The following is a 23,992-nucleotide window of genomic DNA, read 5'->3' as shown; positions in this document are numbered from 1 at the left end:
AAAGATTTATTTCATTTATTTGAAAGTCAGAGTTACAGAAAGATCTTCCACAGATGGGTGAGGGGCCCAAGTACTTGGGCCATCTTCTGCTGCTTTCCCAGGCACATAAGCAAGGAGATGAAACCAAGGTGGAGCTTCTGGGACTCAAAACCAAGCCCATGTAGGATGCTGCTACACAATGCCAGCCCCCAAAATCAAGACTTTCAGAACTTTTTCTATAATCTTATAGGTTTTCTAAAACGTAGCTATTTCCTTTGGCCTTTTTAAATATCACAAGCTATATAACACTAAATCTTAAAACTATGAAAAAATTTCAAAAAGCACAGCACCTATGAGGAATGCATGGCAACTATACAATTTGTGTACTTGTACAATTTTAGGACTAAATGACATCCTTACAATGGAGTACAACTGCCACATTTAACTGGTAATTGATATATATATAAGACTATGTGCTAAGTAAAATCAGCTAACATGGCTATATTCATAAAAGAAAAATAACAAATTCATAAACCATGTTCTTATTGATATTGCATCAAATGTTGTGCTATAAATCTTGCTCTCATTAAATTCAACAAATAAGAAGTTCAAACATATTTTCTAGGGCTGGTGCTGTGGCACAGCAGGTTAACAACCTGGCCTGAAGCGCCGGCATCCCGTATGGGCACCGGTTTGAGTCCCAGCTGCTCCTCTTCTGATCCAGCTCTCTGCTATTGCTGGGGAAAGCAGTAGAAGATGACCCAAGTCCTTGGGCCCCTGCACCCACGTGGGTGACCCAGAAGCTCCTGGCTCCTGGCTTCAGATCAGCGTACCTCCGACTGATGCAGCCAACCGGGGCGTGAATCAGAGGATGGAAGACCTCTCTCTCTCTCTCTGCCTCTCCTCTGTGTAACTCTTTCAAATAAATAAATAAATCTTTAAAAAAAAACATATTTGCTATTAATAGACAATGATAATTCAAATGAATAAAATTTCATGTAAATTAATTTCCATAATAATTTTGCTGAATGCTATGTAAGTTGACATTGAGTTAGTGATTTCAACAATTTATATTACATTTTCTTCTAAAAGGCTTCATCTTTGAGCATATAACTAACTTTCCTGACTTAAAGCATGGAAACTTTATTTAACAATGCAAAATATCAATTAGAAAGTATATCTATACTACCAACGTGTGGTGCAGTGGGTTAAGCTGCTGCCTGTATGCTGGCATCCCACATGGGTATGAATTCAAGTCCCAGCTGCTCTACTTCTGATCCAGCTCCCTGCTAATGAGCCTGGGAGAGCAGCAGAAGATGCCCAAATGCTTGGGCCCTGCCACCATGTGGGAGACCAGGAAGGAGTTTCAGGATAGCTCATGCGGGGCCACCGTGGCCATTTGGGAAATGAATTAGCAGATGGAAAGTCAATCACTCTCTCCCCCCGCCCCCCACCTCCCTCCCACCCCTTTTTTGCACCTGTGCCTTTCAAATAAACAAGTTGTAATAAAAAAAAAAAGTATATATAATAGAATATTCCGGTCTCTATTCTGTACATGACACTGAACAATTTGGTCTTTATTTTTCTAGACTTTTCCATATGGATCTGTAAAATATTTACTTTAAAACACATGAGCAAAAATTGAGTATTACATATTTTTTCTGTGTGCATTTTTCACCTATTTTACACATCATTCCCTATCCTTAAAGATAATTCTGCATTGATAAATATATTCTTTTTAGAATTAATTAATTTATCGAGAGGAAGAGACAGACAAAGAGAGCTGCTATCCACTAGTTCACTCCTCAAACGCCCACAATGGCTGAGACTGGGCTGGGGGCAAAAGGAGACAGGAAATCCATCCAGGTGTCCCACATGGGTGGCACGAGCTCAACCACTTGAGCCATCACCTGCTGTCTCTCAGAGTGCACATGAGCAGAAGCTGGAACTGGAAGCAGAGTCGGGGCTCAAACCAGGCACCCTGATACGGCAGGAGGATGTCCCAGGTGGCATCCCACCCACCAGGCCTAAAGCTGCCCTAACATCATTTAGTTTGAAAATAATTTTTAAATGAATTATTAGGAACTTAGTAATCTAAGGGATCTGGGAAGAAGCAAAAGGTCACAGTACATGATGATGAACATTTCTTGATTTTCAAGATTTAATAAAGAAGATTCTGGTCTTTTGATTCCACTGTATAAGGCAATTCAGAGCAGATGGCTACACAGCACCTTCCTTTAAAGAAAGAGTTGCACTGAGAGCAAAGTGCGTTTCTCTTGGTGAGATTCAAACGCCATGTCTGAAAGCAGGCAAAATCTTGCTTTCAAATCGCCAAATTGAGCTACGGCGCTCCAAGTGTGAGCAGCACGACTGAAGACAGCGGCGCACGACGCGTCACCACTCACGCTGCCTGCCGAGAGGCAGTAGCTACCTTGGCTGTCGAGCTTTTCTACGTGACTTTTCAGAATCCTCCACTGTTTCCTGATGCTGTTGGTCAGCTGCTCTCTCACGGTTTCACAGGAAAGGTCCCACGCGCTCTCTCTGCTTAGTTCCCCGGCATCATCTTCCACGTCAGAGATGACCTGCAAGTGGCGAGAGGCACGCAAAGGAAAGACCAGGACCCCCACACGGCGTTCACACTCAGGCAGCAGTCATCAGATCCATTACCTCGACGGCCTCACCAAACTCACTGCTGTGCTCTACCTTACAGTGCATATATAAAACTTTAAGGGGCAAACAACGGATGTGGGATGGGCTTATCTGTTTGCTGGATCTGTGATAGCATAAAACAAATAATCCTCAGATACAGGTTTAAAAAACAAGTTCTGGGCCGGCACCGCGGCTCACTAGGTTAATCCTCCACCTAGCGGCGCTGGCACACAGGGTTCTAGTCCTGGTCAGGGCGCCGGATTCTGTCCCGGTTGCCCCTCTTCCAGGCCAGCTCTCTGCTGTGGCCCGGGAAGGCAGTGGAGGATGGCCCAAGTGCTTGGGCCCTGCACCCACATGGGAGACCAGGATAAGTACCTGGCTCCTGCCTTCGGATCAGCGCGGTGCGCCAGCCGCGGTAGCCACTGGAGGATGAACCAATGGCAAAAGGAAGACCTTTCTGTCTCTGTCTCTCTCTCTCTCACTGTCCACTCTGTCCAAAAAAAAAAAAAAAAAAAAAAAACACCCAAGTTCTGGTGACTTGCTGGTAACTAGCATTTTCCATCAACACTGTCATTTTCAGACTGTAATCCCTAATGTGAACTTTGTGGAAAATGGAATTTAAATTATATGTAAAGCATTAAGTAAAAAGAATTTTTCACTGTTCTATGACTGTCTTCAGACCTCTGCATTTATCATCCCTGTGTCAAATGCTTTCACTATGTTCTCTGGCTTAAGAACACCTACTTGTTTCTTAAAAACTAAGTCAAATGTCACTTTCTCTCGCATTCCTTTACTGCCATGAAAATTGGTCTGTTTTACATTTTGCACCAGCTTACCACAGCACCTAACACAGGAAAAAATAATCATTGCTCTATATCTCACCCAAAAAGAGAATTTTCAGGAAAAAAAGTCTAAATCCTTTTTTCTCCCAAGAGAAGAGAACATAACGAACACTCAATGAATTCATGCTCAGTTTCCAAAGTTGGCACAAGTTCACTATCTGAGAAGCAGAGTGCATGACACCTGGACACCTGACAGAACACCCGGCCCAGCGGCCCCGACCACGAGCTCTGTGCTCGTGAGCGGGGAAGCTGGCATCAAGGCCGAGTTCTGGCCTGCGTACCGCTGAGCAGTAACCACTGCGCCTGAGCCCTCGTCTGCAACACTGGCAGAGGCGTGGTACCTGGTCGTCAGATGACTACAGTATCTGAAGCCATTTCTCACGTGAGAAATGTCAGGAAACATGACAGTGCTTATCACGTGTCTACCACAGCGCTGAGCGCAGCTGAAGTCCCCGAGAGTCAGCTCCATCACTTCCCGGGGCACGTCTGCAAACACAGGAGCAGCGGTTCATGGCTGCCACGCTGACGGCAGGCTGCACAGAGCGAGGAGCCACCTTATTCCTAACACCCTGCAATACTCGTCTGGAGTCTTCACTGCTCTGACCAGCAATCTGACGCCCGTGGAAGAGAGGAAAGAGCCACTTACAGTTCCTGTACTATCATCCGCTCGTTCCCTGGGTTTCTTCTTTTGGGGAGAAAGAAGCGAAATCATTTCCTTTTTCATTTGTTGAAGAACCTTCTTAAGTTCAGCATTTTCCATTAGGATTTGTTTTTGACGATATTCATAATCATTCAAGAGAATCTTATACATTTCATCTTCATTCCTGAGAAAGAAACCATCAGCATGAAAACACAGTGCAGAGAACATCAGGTCTGACAAAATCTGTCTTCGCAAATCGCACTAACCTGGCTTCAGTTTTACCAGTCCTCCACGAGGCTCTTCTTCCATCAGCTCTCCCCACATAATTTAAAACGTCCATGGCTACACAAACATGAACACACAAAACAAATTCTCACCATACATATTTAAGTGTTTAAAACTCCAATGCACTCTAAACATACTAGGGACATAGCTTAGGGTTTACCTCAAGCAGCCGAATTTCGAGTTCTAGTTCTAGTACCTGTAAGTACTGAGATCTAGGCAAGTTATTTAACTGCTAAATCTGTTTCTCCATTCATACCATGGGAATCACAAAAGTACCTACCAAAGAGGAGTTGCGAAAATTGAAAAAAAAAAAATTAAAGCACATAACACAGTATGGGTGAACACAGTATCTGGTACCCAGTAAATACAAAATAAATGTTATTTTATCATTAATAATGTCATCATCAGAGGTTTGCAAACTACAGTTTTTGTAAATAAAAGTTTTCTTGGGCTGGCGCCGTGGCTCACTAGGCTAATCCTCTGCCTGTGGCACCGGCACCCTGGGTTCTAGTCCTGGTTGGGGCATCGGATTCTGTCCCGGTTGCTCCTCTTCCAGTCCAGCTCTCTGCTGTGGCCCGGGAAGGCAGTGGAGGATGGTCCAAGTCCTTGGGCCCTGCACCCGCATGGGAGACCAGGAGGAAGCACCTGGCTCCTGGCTTAGGATCAGCGCAGCACGCTGGCCATAGCAACCATTTGGGGGGTGAACCAATGGAAAAAGGAAGATCTTTCTTTCTGTCTATCTCTCACTATCTAACTCTGCCTGTCAAAAAAATAAAAAAGATAAAAAAATTTAAAAAAATAAATAAAAATTAAAAAAAAGTTTTCCTGGACCATCATTTGTTTACATATTGTCTACAGGTACTTTTTCACTACAATGACAGAGATTAACTAGATGCAACAAGACTTGCAGACCCCACAGGGCAGAAAATACTTACTATTTGGACCTTAATAGAAAGTGTGCCACATCCTGTTAACATCATCATCATCATCAAAGGATGTAAGGTCCCTGACAGGACCTTCTGCCCCAGGTACACGTGGAAGAATTCGGCATAAAGAAGTAAATGTAAGCTAATCTAATTTTAGAGCCAATAAAATCAGTACAAAATTGTTACTTCCAATTGTTATGGATGGGGAAACAGCTAAGGCCCTAACCACTCTGTCTCCATAGTGAAATCTTCAAACTTCTCTAGCTAGATGTTACTCCTATACCTCCAGGATTTCACCCGCTGTTTCATTCATGAATGAATTCAAGGCTAACCAACCTTAAAAATCAATGTTCTCAAAAAAAGATTTATTAACTCAGAATACTTAAAGATTCCTCTTATGTTAACTGCTTATTATTGCACCTTTATATTTTTCAGTAACTTTAAAAATAAAATATTCAAATAACTACAACATCTCTGCTACAGAGAGTGACAGTGATACAGTCAATATGCTGCCAGCAGGCAGAACTCACTATGTGACAGCCTGAAACATATGTTCATCAGCTGGTGCTGAAATCCACGTTCAGTTTTGGAAAGACAATTTAGGAGTCCCACTGCATGCTGGCTAGAGGCCTGCATACAACCCACTGGGAAACCAACATTCAGTAAGTAAATGTACAGGATTCTTGTTCCTGGATCATATCTGGCCAACACAATGTGTACTGTGTAATTCTACTTGTGTGTGTGTGTGGTTTTATTTCATAATCTATCCTATTTACTTGAAATGATATATACACCAGTACTTGAAACAGTTGTAAATTATAGTTGAAGAGAATAATACTAGACAAAGCAGACCCTCTATACACACCGATAACTTCTTCACTCTACCCTTTGACTAGCTGCTTCAAAAATGCACAAACTTACTGAAAGGAACTCAGCTGGTATAACTGATTCGGTCTGAGGAACAATTTTACGATGTTAACTCTAAATTCATTTTTCTTTGTGTACTTGGAAGTTGATACTGATTTTCACTATTATGGGTTCCTTGCTTTGGAAGATTAGATAGTCCTCTCGCTGTTTTTCCTCCATGGCTTAATCCTGACATGTTAAAACAATATGTGCAACTAGTGCAACAAAGCAAAATGACTTATTTTTCAAAAAGCAGTTGTCTAAATTTCTGGTTTATATGGTTGAACACCATTTAAAATCAATTGCACAAAGTGTGAATATGGCTTCATAAATCATTGTGCCGAATCCTTTTACATTTCTTAACATAAGCTTATTTATTCCAGGAGTGTACTCATCTTATCCAGCCTCTTACCTATTTTTTTATCCTTCTTGTTCATAACAAGTTGATGTAGACGTTCCTTTAATTTATTATATTCACGTTCTTTTCTTTTCATATCATGATTATACTGAGTAGCTCGACTTGCAATGATATTCTGTAATTTTTGTACCTGAAAAGAGCATTTTCTATCAAATGAGGATTGATGAACCCAGTTAAAAATCTGTATTTACAAGAAAGAAGTCTTAGCATTTATCTCCCCGTATAATAGTTTTAAAATTCTAGGATGACTCTTCCTTGTCTGTAACCACTGGAAACCATTTTTTAAGATATCATTAAATGAGGGCCAGTGTTGCTGACCAGTGGGTTAAGCCACACCTGTGATGCCAATGCCAGCATCCCTTATGGGTGTGGGTTCAAGTCCTAGCCGCTCCACTTCTGATCCAGTTCCCTGCTAATATGCCCGGGAAAGCAGCGCAAGATGGCCCAAGTGCAGGGGCCTCTGCCACCCTCATGGGCGACCTGCATGGAATGTCAGGCTCCTGGCTTCAGCCTGGCCCAACCCCAGACCATCTGGAGAGTGAACTAGCAGATGGCTGTCCCTCCCTCTCTGTAAACAAATCTTTATTTTAAAAAATAAACATTAAATGAATCACATAGTTTTTATTCTCATAATCTGCAGACATTTCAACTTGCTAAATTATACACTACACCTTTTACTTTACATATAGACTCTGATAATGTAGAAACTAGAAACTCTTCCATAAATATCAAGATGATTAAGGCTTCATCTGAAACTACCAGGATTTATCAGATCGTTTGGAGTGACCTCCTTATACTGACTTGCAATCGCTTTACCTCTCATCAATATCTGACAAAGTCTACCAGCCAGTGGCACCTGGCATCAGGTAAACCATTCTCAAGACAGAGTAAGCCCAGTTCAAAGCTTTGCTGAGCACCTACAATGTGCCAGGCACGCTGTTCCAAGTTTGTATCTACTACAGCTTCTCGGGCAGCACCTCTTAGGGAATGCATTCCACGCTACAGCCATTCCCAATCCCTGCGGGAAACTAACACGACTGACTGAACCACTACCAAAGATGAACTGCATTCCAACCATTTAAGTGTAACCAACAAATCAAGTTCAACTTTTCTGTGAAATATTTAAGGAATATGTATAAACTACTACTATTTGGTTAAGAGATTAACTGTTCACTAACTAAATATACTATTTAATAACCAATGTGGCAAAATACATATCTAAATCACTTCAAGGGTCTTTTTAAAGAAATACACTCTCCTAAAAGTCTTTAATTATAGTTAAAATCTATAAAACACTGAAATTAAGAATTATATTTTTACATGTATTACATAATTAGAGATCATACTACAGAGTAATAAAAACAATGATTTCAGGGCTGGCACTGTGGTGCAACGGGTAAAGCTGCCACCTGCAGTGCCGGCATCCCATATGGGTGCCTGTTCGGGTCCCAACTGCTCCACTTCCAGTCTAGCTCTCTGCTATGGCCTGGAAAAGCAGTGGAAGATAGCCCAAGCCATTGAGCCCTAGCACCTGCATGGGAGACCCGGAAGAAGCTCCTGGCTCCTGTCTCCAGTCTCCAGATCAGCACAGCTGCAGCCATTGTGGCTATCTGGTGAGTGAACCAATGGATGGAAGACCTCTCTCTCTGCCTCTGCCTCTCTGTAACTCCACCTTTCAAATAAATAAATAAATCTTAAAAAAAATTTCTTCTTACACAAGTTAAAAATATTATTTTCAAATGCATTAACTCTACAGGTCCAAGTAACCACTAAAATAGAAATAAGATTTATGTCATTATTCTAAGTAACCATTAGAGCAGAAATTAGAATTCTAGTAAGCAACCATTGCAGGAGAAATTAGAATTATGGTATCTTTTCCCTAGAAATAAGATTTGTAATATGAGTTTCTTGTATGCCAATGTAGTCAAATCACTGGGTGACCAATGTCAACATTTAAGACAGTACAGGAAGAGGTGTCAGGGATGCAGCACAGTTACGACAGAGAACAGAAGATGCATTTACAGACCCCCGTGCCTGAGAAAAATAGACAGTGACTTTGAGTCCAGGAAGGACAGGCCACTCACCTAAAGTAGTTAATATACAGGCTCAGTATCCCTTATCCCAAATGCCTGCAACCAAAGGCGCTTCAGTTTTTGGATTTGGGAATATCTACATATACGTGAGATTTCTTGGTGATGGAGTCACCTTAAACACACCTTATACACAAAGGCTGAAGGTCTCATACAATGCTTTTAGTGACCTGTTCTGACCACAACCCATCACGTGAGGGCGGGTATGGAACTTCCCACTGTGGCTCTGTGTCACACTGTTCTGCATTTTGGAACATCTCAGGTCTTTGGGTCATGATGCTCAATCTATACTGCATCGGATGGATCCACTGGGGGCAGGGCTGGAGGGCCACAGGGGGAGGGGGTTGCCAACCTTTTAAATATGATGCCATCTTATACACTGATGTCTACTATATCAATTAGACATAGGATGAACAGGCTCATTGTTTTCTAAAGTCAGATCATACACACACAATAAAATTTCACTTAAACCCATCTACACACTCACCTCATCTTTCTCATTTTTCAGCATCTGATGCAAATTCCTGTTCTTGCATTGTAACTGTCTGTCTCTTTCCTGAAGCCCGATCATTTCTCTCCTGGAGGCTTCCAGCTGTTCCTAAAACACCCATATGTAATTCTGATTAAAGTTAACAAAGGATTCCGAACTGAATTCTTGAAGGCTCAGCAACAAGTTGTGACAAATACTAATATTTGTGAGCTAAAATTGAAGTTTAGTGGCTATGAAGTATTTATAGCGATCATTATAAAGCGCAACACTATACAATTTGTTTAAATGTGCATATTAAACTATATTTAACTTAAATGGCAAGTCTTGCATGCTTGTACACAGGGGCATCACAGAGGTGCCTGTGAAGGGTTGGTTCTTCACCTGCTCTGTGCACTGCCACTAGGCACTGCTTCCTCCTTGTCTCAGGAAGTCCCGCCGCCCTCCGTAACTCCAGACAGAGACCTGTGAGGCATCTTCAATCCACGGCTCTTACTGCCCAAAGTCCATTTCCCATAAGCTGCTCCCCACTTCATTTCCTAAAGATTCTCCACATCCCATCCTTAGAGGCCTCATTGGCACTACTTTAGTTCAAGTCCAAAAAGACTGGCTAACGGATGTCCTCGCCACCAGGGTTTCTGGGCTCCCACCTCCGTCCCAAATCCAGCTCTGCACTCCTCCTCTAGTTCTTCCATGTACAATCCCTTGGGGAGTCCCTGTTTTCTGGATGGCGCCTTTCAGGGTGTGTGGAGCCCAGGCTCTCGTCTGCGGATCCATCACACACCCCAGCAGGCACTGAGCTGCTGGTGCTCTGACAGTGCAGCTCTCCCCTCCTGCCGCCGCACTAGGCTTCCACTCAGCTTGCTCAGTATGTCTTTTCCAAACACTAACAAAGTTCCATTTCATTCTTCAACTATCAGATGGAGCCTTACCTCTTTGTGAAGCCTTCTGTGCCCTCCCCCACACCAAGAACCATGAATAAACAAATAATCCCAGCTCACTGCGGCTCCTTCCCTGACCTGCAAGCTACCTGAGAGCGGGACCCGAGGTTTCATTATCTCCGAAACTCAACAAACTTTGCTCAACAAATTAAACAACAATTAAACAAAGCATATGCAAGATAGAGAAATTTTCAAGGATAGAACAACATTCAATAGACATTTCTGCTCATGGATGAACCAAAAGAACAGATTCTGGCCCAGGCAGACATCATGAATCTAGAAGACATTCTGGAAAAACACTCTATGCTCTGGGGTAGTCCTAATAAATGAACACTCCTTATGGCAAGGGAGGAGAGTGTCCAGCCTGGAGGCCACAAAAGGCCAACGAAATCATATTCTCAGGCCCCGCCAAGGGAACTGCAAGTGAGACTCAAAATTTAATAAATCGATAGCAGGCTAATTTTTAAGTCAATAATTATGTCTGGCCCATGAATGATGTTATAAATATCCAAATGGTCCTTAGCAGAAAAAAAGTTCCCCACTCTTCCTTTAAAGTAGAAAACTTGACAGACTCAGATTAGTAACATAATGATATAATTATTCACTGGCCACTTACAAGACACATGGCCAGGGTCTGGCTTGTCACACAGCAAGTTAAGCTACCTCCCATAAGGTACAGCATCCCCGCATCCAATACTGGAGTGCTGGTTCAAGTCCCAGTTGCTCCACATCCAATCCAGCTCCCTTGCTAAGGTGTCTGGGAAAGCAGTGAAGATGGCCCAAGTGCTTAGGCCACTGCCATCCATGTGTGAAACCTGGATGGAGTTCAAGGTTCCTAGTTTTGACCTGACCCAGCTCTGTCTATTACAGCAATTTGTGGAGTGAACCAGTAGATAAAAGATCTCTTTCTCTGTATGTCTCTTCCTTTCTCTGTCACTGATTTTTTTTTTTTCCAAATAATAAAATCAATCCTGGGGGAAAAATAAAAAAGGGAAGAGACAGATGGGCAAGTGTGCCCAGATAATATTCTCTCAAGATTCGGGTAGGCTGTGTTTCATCTGTCCTTGGAGAAGATGATATACAGGAAGAAAAACAAGAAAAGGTAGAGGGGCAAGAATCAGCAGACGAAAAACCAAAAGGAAGCTGATTTACCAAACATACACAAATTGAAAGAGCTTTGATTTTCACATACGGAAATCTAAGATAGACTTACTTACAGAAAAATTTTGGCTTGAACTGATTGCCTTCCATCCTTAGTAAGACACACCATACTTGTTCCCTCTCCTTGCCAAATTTTATAAACACACACACACACACACACACACACAGAGTATTTTATTTTCTAGAAGAAGACATAAAAGAAATAAAGGAAGGAAAATGAAGAAAGCAAACTAGGACATTCACTATTTTAAGACAGCATGACCATGGCCCTGTAAAAACACTTCCTTGTTTCAGAGAAAAGTTGGTTTACTGAAGCATTTTTCTGTGTTTTTATTCTAGAGCCCTAGGGACTTCTAAGAGTTAGAAGTTACCTAGCCTATCTGCTCTAGAAAGCTTTCACTTCTTTGGCAAAGAGGTCTCAGGAATATCTTCCGTGGAATTAAATGACACAGCCTCTCTCGGGAAGACTCAACTTTACTAAGCAAGACTCGATGCACTGGGGGAAGCCATATTTTCCTCAGAACATAGATACTTCCTAATCTAACTTTCTGCAGATTAAGTCACTAAATAAAACCTAAACCCTAAAATTTGAAAAAGCAAATGAAAATTTATAGTATTAAATAAATTTATCAAACACTTCAATAAAGCCAATGAAAATACACAGTACTGAATTACATAAAACGGCAAATACAGATGGAAATGCACACTCTACCTTCAGTTTGGTGTAGCAGTTCTGCAGATGGTCCATGTCACTACCCAATTTCAGGTTCTGTGTCTCCACATTCTCCTGAGCTAGAAGATTCTTCCGCTGAAGCACAAGCAGCTCATTCATGCAATTTAAAACAGCAACTATATTTAATTCTCTCTTTGTCTCTTTGCCTTTGGGTTCTTCATATAATGAAGGAAAACCAAAAGTCGTCAATTCCTGGTAGGAGAAAATGTTTTCTTTAAAGTTGCTTACAGATGAGGAGATGTCAGTCCAAGGATATAACATTTCAGTTAGAGGACATTCAAGGGATCTACTGTACTTGGTGACTGTCGGGAGTAACAACACACCATATTCTTGAAAATCGCCTAAGTAGTCTCACCACGGAAAGTGGTAAGGGTGCGAGGTCATACACATACCAAAGCTCAACCAGTCACCCCCCAATGTAGACATTTCAAAACACCACACTGTACAGGATACATACACACATAATTGTCAATGAGAATTAAATTTTTTAAGGTGGCTAGTGGACAACATAGTAAGCAAAAAACCTTTTCTGAGAAAAACAGAAAAATATCCTTAGCAAGTTAAGGAAACAGTGAACATCCCAAAGGACAGAGAATTAAGCTCTAGGACCACCTGTGACCTGCAGTTAGGCACTGAGGTTAGATATGGTTACTCTCCCCAGGGATCATGGGCTGGAAGCCTGGTCCCTGTGTGGTGATGGGACAGGCAGTAGAACCTTTAGGAGGTGGGTGAATGGGAGCCCTGCCCTGGGAATGGGCTGATGCTGAGCTTGCAGTGTGACTTAGGTTCTTGCGAGAGCAGGTTGTTATAAAGTGAGGCCAGCCCACCCACTCCCCGCTCTTGACATAACCATGTATTAACACAGTGAAGGGGGCCCTTCCAAGAGGGCACACAGATGGGGCCACTTGAATTTGAATTTTCAGCCTCCAAAACTGCAAGCTCGATAAAATTCTTTGCTATGTAAAGTACTACCCTCAGGTATTTTGTTACAGTAACAGAAAAATGGACTGATAAAGATTTTCTGTGTTGGAGCCCCTGGGGCAATGGGGAAGCCAAGCTGCTCCAAACAAAAAAGGCAATCTGAAATCTAGATCCGAAGAGCAACCTAATGTTGTCTAAGAGCAACCCTAATCTAAGTCTCGGGCCACTATGTGTTAAGATATTCATACCTGACAAATGTCTTTCTCATAAACACAGTGTGTTCTATTTTATGTGATTCTTGCTATTCCTTATAACAGAAACATGTTACCTGATCAAGATATGAAATACTCTGTTCAATATTCTCCGGGCCACTATGTGTTAAGATATTCATACCTGACAAATGTTTTTCTCATAAACACAGTGTGTTCTATTTTATGTGATTCTTGCTATTCCTTATAACAGAAACATGTTACCTGATCAAGATATGAAATACTCTGTTCAATATTCTCTTCTGTGCAGAAGGCACTGAAAAAACTGTGCACATTTTTTGATAAAGGTATTGAAGAACATAGCACTTGCTGTGAGTATAAACTTGATGGAGACATCTTTGTTTCTGAGGTATACTGAGAGATATTTTTGCTTTCTGAAAAAAATCAATAAAAGGTATTAACTAACATAATTTCCACTACCAAAGATTTTGAATTACTTTCATTTTTAACTATTTTCAAATACAGTCATTTTTATATAAAAAACTACCTTTTTCCAAAACACTACTACTTACATGGTATTCTTAGTAGGCATATTAACTAACAATACACAACTTTAATTTTTACTACTTTATGTTTATAAGTAACAGACTAGGGGTGGGCATTTGGCCCTGCAACACCCACAACCCATGTAGCAGGGCCTAAGTCTGAGCTCCGGCTCCATACCCCATTCCAATTGCTGGCTGATGCTGGGAGGCAGCGGGTGATCAGCTCAAGCAAATGGATCCCCGCCACACATGTAGGAGACCCAGATTAAGGGCTCCTGACGTCAGTCTGGCCCAATCCCGGCTGTAGGCACTTGAGGAGTGAACCAGAAGATGAGTCACCTGTTGTCTTTCAAAATACGTGGGAAAATTTTTAAATGTTAAAAAAAAAAAAAAGGACAAAACCCACTTGTGCCATTCAAAGTTTATATGATTAAAGAAATAAATCAGAGAAACCTCTTTTTTTTTTGACAGGCAGAGTGGATAGAGAGAGACAGAGAGGAAGGTCTTCCTTTTCTGTTGGTTCACCCCCCAAATGACCGCTGCAGCCGGTGCACCGCGCCGACCCGAACAAAGCCAGGAGCCAGGTGCTTTTCCTGGTCTCCCATGCGGGTGCAGGGCCCAAGCACTTGGGCCATCCTCCACTGCACTCCCTGGCCACAGCAGAGAGCTGGCCTGGAAGAGGGGCAACCGGGACAGAATCCGGCACCCTGACCGGGACCAGAACCCAGGGTGCCGGTGCCGCAGCTCACTAGGCTAATCCTCTGCCTGCGGCAGTGGAGTGCAGTGGAGGATGGCCCAAGTGCTTGGGCCCTGCACCCACATGGGAGACCAGGGGGAGGCTCCTGGCTCCTGGCTTCGGGTTGGCGCAGCACACCGGCCGTAGTAGTCATTTGCGGGGGTGAACCAACGGAAAAGGAAGACCTTCCTCTCTGTCTCTCTCTCTCACTGTCCACTCTGCCTGTCCAAAAAAAAAAAAAAAAATCAAAAAATAAAGCTTAAAAAAAAGAGTAGCCACTGAATATATTTCAAATGCCTAAAAATTTCCCCCCAAAATAATAACCATCAATAAAGTTACCTACCCAAGGCATTTAACTCCAATAATTATGGCACATTCTTAGCTTCCCCTGATAATTTTACTGAAGATAAAGAAAATTAGGTTGTTCATAACCATCTACAATACTCTCGAATCACGTCTTCACTATTTGTGGTGACTATTCTTACAGTGGCCACTCCAGTTCACAGCTATTTCCAATTCGGTTACCTGAGGACAGAGCTGGATCTGTAACAGTCATCCAATCTCCCATAGCAATGTCCAGAGCCAGGGTACCTGAGGATCGTTCAGCAGTGAGGCATGCGGTCCAGTGCCGTCACTCTTTCAGGTAGGCATCTCCTTGGAAACCAAACGACAGAACAGCATCTACTTTAAAATGTGGACGTCAATATGAAATCAGTGTGTAAGTCGTGTGTACTCCAAATAGAAAAAATTTTGTATTATTCTTCCTGTGTACAGATACAGAGAACATGGTAAAGCTTAATAGTAATTATTAAACACATCTAAATAAAATACGTAAGGGCAAGGACGAAAGGCTTCCCAAGTCATCCTGGGGCATGCATGTTACTTCACAGAGAATAAGAATGGTGCATCACTCTCTAGCTCACAAGATAAAGCTAAGGAGAGCCACATACTACTTCTCTATCACATCCTTTAAAATAAAAGTATAGCTCTTATCTATGTAAATGAGATGAAAAATTTCTTGGCTAGCATCTTTTTGTTCATTTTTCTTAACTATTTATATTAGCAAAACTTATCCTCTAAATTACAATCCCCAGCGTTGGCACAGATGGAGGGAAATGAACACTCCAATGCGCTGCTTTCCAGATTACATAAATTTATACTACCATGAAGTGATATGGCAATATGGATCAAAAGCCTAAAAATAAAAACATATCTTCATCTAGAAATTCCATTTCTAAAGTTTTATCCTAGCAAAAGATACATGTTTATGTGTACAAAGATCCATTGACAGTTTACTTACAATATCAAGACACCAGAAATGAAAGAACATGTTGCACAGTAAAAGACCAGGTCGGTAAGTGATATATAAATAGAACAAATCACTGCGCTGCCCTGAAACACAACTGTGTAGAATTAGGGTGGCTAACAGACCTACAAGCCAGCAATACCAATGAATGACATGGACTAAGTAACATACATAAGACATAATGAAAGAGAAACATTTCTCCATCACAAGGAAACCAATTCAAATGAAACTGTAAATGGCAATTGGCAACTGCTATCTTTCCATGCTGGAGACAGAGGAGGAGAGGAGACGGCAGGCACACTGGGGAACACACGCCAGAACTCGGGACAGCTGCTTCTCAGCCACAATTAAGCTGTGGTCAAAAGACAAAGCAAGTCCATCACTGACATGTTTTTGTATTTTAAAATAATTGTTTGAATTCTGGATTTGTATGTGAAGATTCCACTTTTTAAATGTCAGAAGCTAAATTATAAAAAGCAACTCTGCAAGCTCTCCTGTGGGAGGGAGGTGACTGGAGAGGTTATCAGAGTCATCTGAAAGGCACAATGTTCTAGTCTGGATCTCAGAGGTTCCCTGGGTGTGCACACAAGAGCACGTCATCTAACTAGACATGTAAGATGCTTATGGTCCATCCACTGGGCTGCAAGTTACTACTTGAACACCAGAAGAAGCTAAGTAAAATGTGTCTTTAGGACACAGCTGAACTGTGGGTCACGGGTTCACAACCCCTCTTCTGAATATTTAAGATTGTTCAATGTAGAAGTTAGATGAGTAACATCACATTCACAGTGGTACAAACTATGAAGAATATAAAACTCGATAATATGGAGAGCATCTAGATTAGTCAGGAGAGGCTACACGGAGAGGTAACATTTGCACTGAGACCTAAATGATGTGGAATCAGCACAAGATCATCAATGACCACAGCAGCCCAAGTAGAAGAAACAGCAGGTAGGTGCGAAGATCCAAGAGGGCAATGATCTAGGTTAAGTATAAAGAACAAGGAAGTTAGTGTGTGTAAAGCACAGTAAGCAAGACTTGAAGGCAGGACATATTTTCTCTAAACTGCAATGAAAGCTACTGATGAGCGTAAGTCAGGAAAGTAACATCAGGGGCCGGTGCTGTGATGCAGGTTAAGCCTCGGCCTGCAGTGTCCGAATCCCACACTGGTACTGCTTCAAGTCCTAGCTGCTCCGCTTCTATTCAACTCCCCACTAATGCTCCTGGGAAAGCAGAAGATGGCCCGAGTCCTTGGGCCCCTGCACCCACATAGGAGACCTGGAAGAAGCTCCTGGCTACTGCTTGAGTCCTGGATGTTGCAGCCATCTGGGGAGTGAACCAGTGGATGGAAGATCGGTCTCCGCCCCACCCCTCATTCCCATCTCTTTGCCTTTCAAATAAATCTTAGAAAACAAAAAAGGAAAGTAGTATCACCTTCGTTATGCTTTAAGATGTAGGTGGGCAACAGTAAAAGGCTGGAAGCAATGAAGAAGCTACTGCAATTGTGCAGACAAGAAGACCAGTGTCCCATCACATTCTAACAATGGGTCTGTGGATCAATCAGATATGTGTTCTGGAGGGAACCTCCAGGACTCACACAAATGGATTAAAGTGTGGGCAGAAATCGAGGCTGATTCCTGGTCATAGAGCAGCAGACGATAAATACCAATGCAGACGTTGTCACATGCACATACACACACAGAAAGTCATCCAGATCTCTCATTTTCCACTCACGAGCTTCGGTAAGGAAGGGCTCCCTAACCTATTTCACACTTCTCACTGTTCTTAAATGGGTGCCTTCAGAAAGATGATGTGTAGGATAAAGGTTGAGCCTGTATCAAGTAAAAAACGCAATTTTACTTTTGGTTTCCGATACAGCTGTAAGTAAAACAGAATGTAAGGGACAATATACCCATTTATTTATCCTAATGCAACTTTGCTCTAGGTAAATCACTTAACCTCTCTTGAGTCATAGTTTCTTCACTGAAAAGCCTTGATGATTTAGTGTGATTTAGTGATACAAGGTTATTTAGAAAACTGCTTGGCATATGGGACTCCCCTAATTAATATTAGCTATCATTTTCATCATCTCGACACAGGGCTGACTGGGACAAGTGACAGGTTGCTGAAATCTGCAGAACACACCCCTGCTCTTTAATAACGGCTGAACACACTGGCAGCAGACATTTAGACTAGGGGCATGAGCATCTGCACCCCATATCTGAGTGCCTGGGTACATCCCCGGCTCTGGATCCTGAGTGCCGTTTTCCTGACAATGCAGACCGTGCAGAGGTAGCAATGATGGCTCCAGTAACTGGGTTCCTGCCACCCACATGGGACACCTGGGTTAAGTTCATGGCTCCTGGCTTTGGGCCTCAGCCATTGTGGGCCTTTGAGGAGTGAACCAGTAGATGGGAGCAAGCTCTCTGCCTCTCGAATTGTGTGTGTGTGGGAGGGGGCGGTGAGCATTTTTAGAAGATCTAGGGTCAGATATCCTTATAAAAATACATAAGGCAGTGGGCTACTTTATAATTGACAGGTCAGGAGAAAAAATCAGATGGAAACAGAAATAAGCACCTTTCCGAGTCCTTTTGTTCTTTAAAGATATTTGGAAATAAGATGAAATAGTGACTTAAGTTCCTCTCTCCTCATACATATTAGTTATTTAAAATTATACCTTGTCAGTTACTGTTTCTCAGGAGTTTAGCTCTGCAGTGTCTACAGAGTTATATGGTGAATTGCTACCTGCCCAATTAACTAACCACACTCATGAAACAACCTGCAAAATATTCAGGTCCAGTTAAATGGTCACAAAGAAAAACCAAAACTGCATTTTTAAGTCCTAGGAACAGAGAATAGAATTAATTATTAATAATTAATATGACTTCACACAAGCTAGAAGTTCCCAGGAATCCCCTCTGTTCAGTGAGGCACCAAATTACATACAATGAGAATTATGATAAAATGTTACTCAACCAGTTTTTCCAAAAACTGCAACTTGAGACCCTTAATCAATACACATTCTAAAATCAAAAAGGCTATTTTGAGCAAAGTGTTACAATCTAGCTCAATCACAGCCAAAATTTCATTGCTGACAGTTACAAACTTTGCAAATATGTTAATATTAGACAATGGTCATTTGAAAAGCAAAAGAAATAAAAAGGTAACACATTATCTCCGCTTTGCCTCTTCAATCACAAACTCATTTCAGTGTGAAAGCTTCTAAAGCAGCCAGGGACTCCGTGACAAACCTGGGCTGAAGCACAGGTCTGCGTTATACAGATTAACCAAGTTTATGCAGTGGCCTGATTATCCATGACATGTTATACAAACTTGGTTATATTAACACTGTGTTACTACAGTTTCAGTAAAAGAACAAAAATGTTGACAAGTGAGTCATGGTTTGGTTCAATGAACCTGTAACAAAACTTTCTATTACAGCCATGTATTATATGGGGACATCGTAGTTGATGATGAGCTGTATATATACCACTGGTCCCATGAGATTATACAGCCTAGTGCCATGGTAGGCATTTTTTAAGATTTTATTTATTTATTTCAGAGGTAGGGTTACAGACAGTGAGAGGGAGAGACAGAGAGAAATGTCTTCCTTCCACTGGTTCATTCCCCAAATGGCCGGAGCTGCGCCGATCCGAAGCCAGAAGCCAGAGCTTCTTCCAGGTCTCCCATGTGGGTGCAGGGGCCCAAGGACTTGGGGCATCTTGTACTGCTTTCCCAGGCCATAGCAGAGAGCTGGATGGGAAGAGGAGCAGCTGGGACTAGAAACAGTGCCCTTATGGGATGCCAGCGCCACAGGCGGAGGATTAACCTACTGTGCCACGGCACCAGCTCCCAAGGCATCTTAGTTTGTATGAGCACAGGCTAGGATTTCCCAGAACACATCTCCGTGGTTAAGCCACACACAAGGATACCAATCACTGATGAGGACAGCTGTCCAGATTTTAACATAGGTCAAATTCAAGAGTGAATTTTATTAGTAAAACTTAGAGATTAAAGAATCTAAATACATATCTACCCTGTGAAAACCATTTCATTTATGTCAGACTATTGGAAAACAGTCTTGACATACATATAAGCATGGGGCTGGCGCTGTGGTGCAGTAGGTTAGCCTAGCCTGAAGTGCCAGCATCCCATATGGGCACCATTTCTAGTCCCAGCTGCTCCTCTTCCAAACCAGCTATCTGCTGTGGCCTGGGAAAGCAGCAGAAGACGGCCTAAGTCCTTGGGCCCCTGCACCTGCGTGGGAGGCCCGCAAGAAGCTCCTGGCTTCGGATCAGCACAGCTCCAGCCGTTGAGGCCTGCTGGGGAATGAACCATCAGATGGAAGATCTCTTTCTCTGCCTCTTCTCTCTTTGTGTAACTCTGACCTGCAAATAAATAAATAAATCTTTAAAAATATATATATATATGAGAAAAAATCGAGAAAGCAATCATAAAGAAATAAGGAATCATCTTCTATTATCAATATCTCAGGAACATAGTTTTCCTTAAGATTTATTTTTTCCAGAGTTTTATTTATTTGAAAGGCAAAGCCACAGAAGGAGAGAGAGACAAAGAGAGAGATCTGTCATTTGCTGGTTCACTCCTCAGATGGCCACAACAGCCAGGACTGTGCCAGACTGAAACCAGGAGCCAAGAACTCAACCATCATCTGCTGTCTTCCCATTAGCAGGGAGCTAGATCAGAGTGGAGTTGCAGGGACATGAACCAGCTGTCCGAAAAGGGATACTGGCATCACAAGCAGTGGCTTAAGCCACTGTGCCCACAACACTGGCGCCTATTTATTTATTTGGAAGACAAAGTAAGAGAGGGAGGGAGAAGAAGAGAGAGATAGGGAGAGTGTGGGAGAGAGCGAGCGAGCTATCTTCCTCCTACCTGTTCATTCTCCCAAATGCTCAGAATGGCCAGAACATCTGGTCTCTTATATGGCTGGCAGGAACGCAAGTGCTTGGGTCATTATCTGCTGCCTCCCAGGTACATTAGCAGGAAGCTGGATCCAAAGTGCAAAGCAGTTGGGTCACCAACCAGGCACTCCGATATGAGACACGGGCCTTCCAGCTGCAGCTTAACCCAATGTGTCATACACCCACCCCAGAGCCATAGTTTTGTTCACCACTAGCAGGTAACGAGTATACACAGCCATCTAAAAACTGGCGTAAGTACTTCTCAACACAGATTCCAGTCAGTGAGTCTTCATAATAGAAAATTTTAATCATTACAGAAAATCTTCAATAATCTGGGTTAAAATGTTATCTTAACTACTTTTGAAGTCTACTAAGCACTTTTTAAACTACTTTGTCTTTCCAACATGTTGCTATGGTTCCAGAACATATAGTTCATATACAACATATACTGTAGGTGTAAATAAACAAGGGCACTCTGGTCTTCTCTGGTAAAATGATTATGCAGAGCTTAATTATCAAGAAGCTTTTCTAGGTTAGAATCTGGACTGGAAAGCACTGAGACATCTGAACTTGTAGCCCCCACTTCTGAAAGGACACAAAGATCTTATTAAATTTCATAAATCTATCATTCTTCACATGATCTAAGTATTTTCATTCTTCTGTGAGCTCAGAGTGCAACAGGATTGCCACAGTCACATTTCTCACTGGGTGTGAAGCGAGGACACAATGTCAGTTTTCAAAGTGTGGTTTTCACCCTATCACCATTCAAAGTTTCAGCACTGTACATGCAAATCTACCTACCTACTTAGCACTTGAAAGTAGAATACAATCAAAGAGAGTGTCCATCAAGTTTCTTTAAAAGACAGTTTCTGTAACCCACTTGAAATTATTCTACTTCATCATATAATTTTTTAAACATTTATTTATTTTGAAAGACAGAGTGACAGAGACAGAGAGAAAGATCTTCCATCTGGTGGTTCACTCCCCAGATGGCTGCAACAGCCTGCTCAAGGCCAGGCTGAAGCCAGGAGCTTCATCTTAGTATCCTACAGGGGTGGCAAGGGCCCAAACACTTGAGCCATTTTCTGCTGCGTATCCCAGGACACTAGCAGGGAGTTGGATAGGAAGTGAAGCAGCCGGGACACAAACTGGCACCCAGGGTTGCTAGCATCTCAGGCAGTGGCTTTACCCGCTGCAACACAATGCCAGTCCCAGATAGTATAATTCTTACAGGAACTTACTTAAATTGAAGCACATCTGTAAAATTTGTCCCTGCTTTGCCACAAACAATTGCTTCTTTCTTATTTATAAACTCTCTTCTTAGAGTGAATGTTAATACAACATTGGAGTTAAATTTATAAATCTTTAAAAATTTGCAGTTCTAGTTAAGTGCACCTGCATTTTCTATCAGGACCATTCCTCAGATACTTCATTTTCTTCCTCTGCCCTCAAGACATAAGACAGCCTCAATACACAGCAGTAAGTTGTACAACCTTGGAGAGGTAGGCTCTAAGAGGGCCCCTAGTTATTCTTGCCTCCTGGGGTGCACTCCCAGGGGTTATTTTGTTCTTCAAGTATAGGTTTGATTTAATGACTAGCTTCTAACAAAATATAGCAGAAATAATTGGATTTTACTTCCAAAACAAGGTTATAATCTGACTGGGGTGGGGGTGAGGTGGGGGGGTCAGGCATTTAGCCTGGTGGTTAAGATACTAAGATACCAGTTAAGATGCTCAGGTTCCACGTTGAAATGCCTGGGTTCAATACTCACCTCTGGCTCCTGACTCCAGCTTCCTACTAACGCAGATCCTGGAAGGTAAAGTGTGATGGCTCAAGTACTGGGTCCCTGTCACCCAAGTGGGATACCTGGACTGAGCTGCCAGCTCCCAGTTTCAGCCCAGCCCAGCCCAGCCCAGCCCAAACTTGGCTGTTGTGGGCATCTGGGGAATGAACCAGCAAATAAGAGCACACATGTACATGCTTTCTCTCCACCTCTCAAATAAATACACAAAAATTTCTTTAAGAGCCTGTGATTTCCATCTGGGGCATCATTTCACCGTCTCTCAGATCCCTCTTTCTGGGGAAAGTAAACCACCACGTGGGAAGTAGCACAATGAAGAAATCCATGTGGCAAGGAATGGACAGCTGCAGCCCACAGGGCCTGTAATCTGCCAAGAGCCATATGAGTGATTTTGTTTTTTTTTTTTTTTTTTTTTTTTTTTTTTTTTTTTTTTGACAGGCAGAGTGGACAGTGAGAGAGAGAGACAGAGAGAAAGGTCTTCCTTTGCCGTTGGTTCACCCTCCAATGGCCGCCGCGGCTGGCGCGCTGCGGCTGGCGCACCGCGCTGACCCGATGGCAGGAGCCAGGAGCCAGGTGCTTTTCCTGGTCTCCCATGGGGTGCAGGGCCCAAGCACCTGGGCCATCCTCCACTGCACTCCCTGGCCACAGCAGAGGGCTGGCCTGGAAGAGGGGCAACCGGGACAGAATCCGGCGCCCCGACCGGGACTAGAACCCGGTGTGCCGGCGCCGCTAGGCGGAGGATTAGCCTAGTGAGCCGCGGCGCCGGCCCATATGAGTGATTTTGGAGGCTCCTATCTCAGTCAAACCTTGGATGACTTAAGAAGTCTGCAGGCCTGGCTAACAACTTGATGGCAGCCTGGACAGGTGAGAGGTCCTGAGCCAGAGACACCCAGCTAATAAGCCATGCCCAGATTCCTGACTCAGAAATTCTAAGACAATAATTGCTTATTTTAGTCGCTGAATTTTGCAGTAATTTTTTTTTTTTTTTTTTTTTTTGACAGGCAGAGTAGACAGTGAGAGAGAGAGACAGAGAGAAAGGTCTTCCTTTTTGCCGTTGGTTCACCCTCCAATGGCCGCCGTGGCCGGCGCACCGCACTGATCCGATGGCAGGAGCCAGGTGCTTATCCTGGTCTCCCATGGGGTGCAGGGCCCAAGCACTTGGGCCATCCTCCACTGCACTCCCGGGCCACATCAGAGAGCTGGCCTGGAAGATGGGCAACCGGGACAGAATCCAGCGCCCCGACCGGGACTAGAACCCGGTGTGCCGGCGCCGCAAGGCGGAGGATTAGCCTAGTGAGCCGCGGCACCGGCTTATTTTGCAGTAATTTGTTACACAATTGATAGCTAACATAAAGCCATGCCCACACATGCACATGAATGGACACACATTTCTTCTAACGTGTCTACAATTTATACATGCCTCCTGCTGAAACATAACTAAGAATGACAACATATCCTAAAAATAGAACTGACTGGGACCAGCGCTGTAGCA

General features: G+C 42.9%; 1 protein-coding gene across 7 annotated transcripts in view; it reads right to left on the bottom strand.

Annotated features, from left to right (window-relative positions):
• The window catches only part of SSX2IP (SSX family member 2 interacting protein), a 53,515-nt gene that overhangs the window by 13,155 nt on the left and 16,368 nt on the right, over nt 1–23,992 (bottom strand). For 5 of the 7 annotated variants that reach the window (XM_051857533.2, XM_051857536.2, XM_051857534.2 and 2 more), the window contains 8 exons: nt 14,994–15,122; nt 13,452–13,621; nt 12,037–12,249; nt 9,223–9,333; nt 6,640–6,775; nt 4,377–4,452; nt 4,117–4,294; nt 2,411–2,561 (listed from right to left, as the gene is read on the bottom strand). In XM_051857533.2, coding sequence (XP_051713493.2) covers nt 2,411–2,561; nt 4,117–4,294; nt 4,377–4,452; nt 6,640–6,775; nt 9,223–9,333; nt 12,037–12,249; nt 13,452–13,621; nt 14,994–15,036 — 1,078 coding nt within the window. In that variant the 5' untranslated portion in view covers nt 15,037–15,122. Of the gene's footprint in view, nt 1–2,410; nt 2,562–4,116; nt 4,295–4,376; nt 4,453–6,639; nt 6,776–9,222; nt 9,334–12,036; nt 12,250–13,306; nt 13,385–13,451; nt 13,622–14,993; nt 15,150–23,992 lie in introns of those variants that run through there. The other 2 variants (XM_070076951.1, XM_051857537.2) reach the window with 2 other exon arrangements.

The sequence above is a fragment of the Oryctolagus cuniculus genome, chromosome 7 (genome assembly GCF_964237555.1).
Source record: "Oryctolagus cuniculus chromosome 7, mOryCun1.1, whole genome shotgun sequence".
Taxonomy (NCBI): Eukaryota; Metazoa; Chordata; class Mammalia; order Lagomorpha; family Leporidae; genus Oryctolagus; species Oryctolagus cuniculus.
Note: the sequence above shows the minus strand (reverse complement) of the source record. Positions and strands in the feature narration are given on the sequence as shown.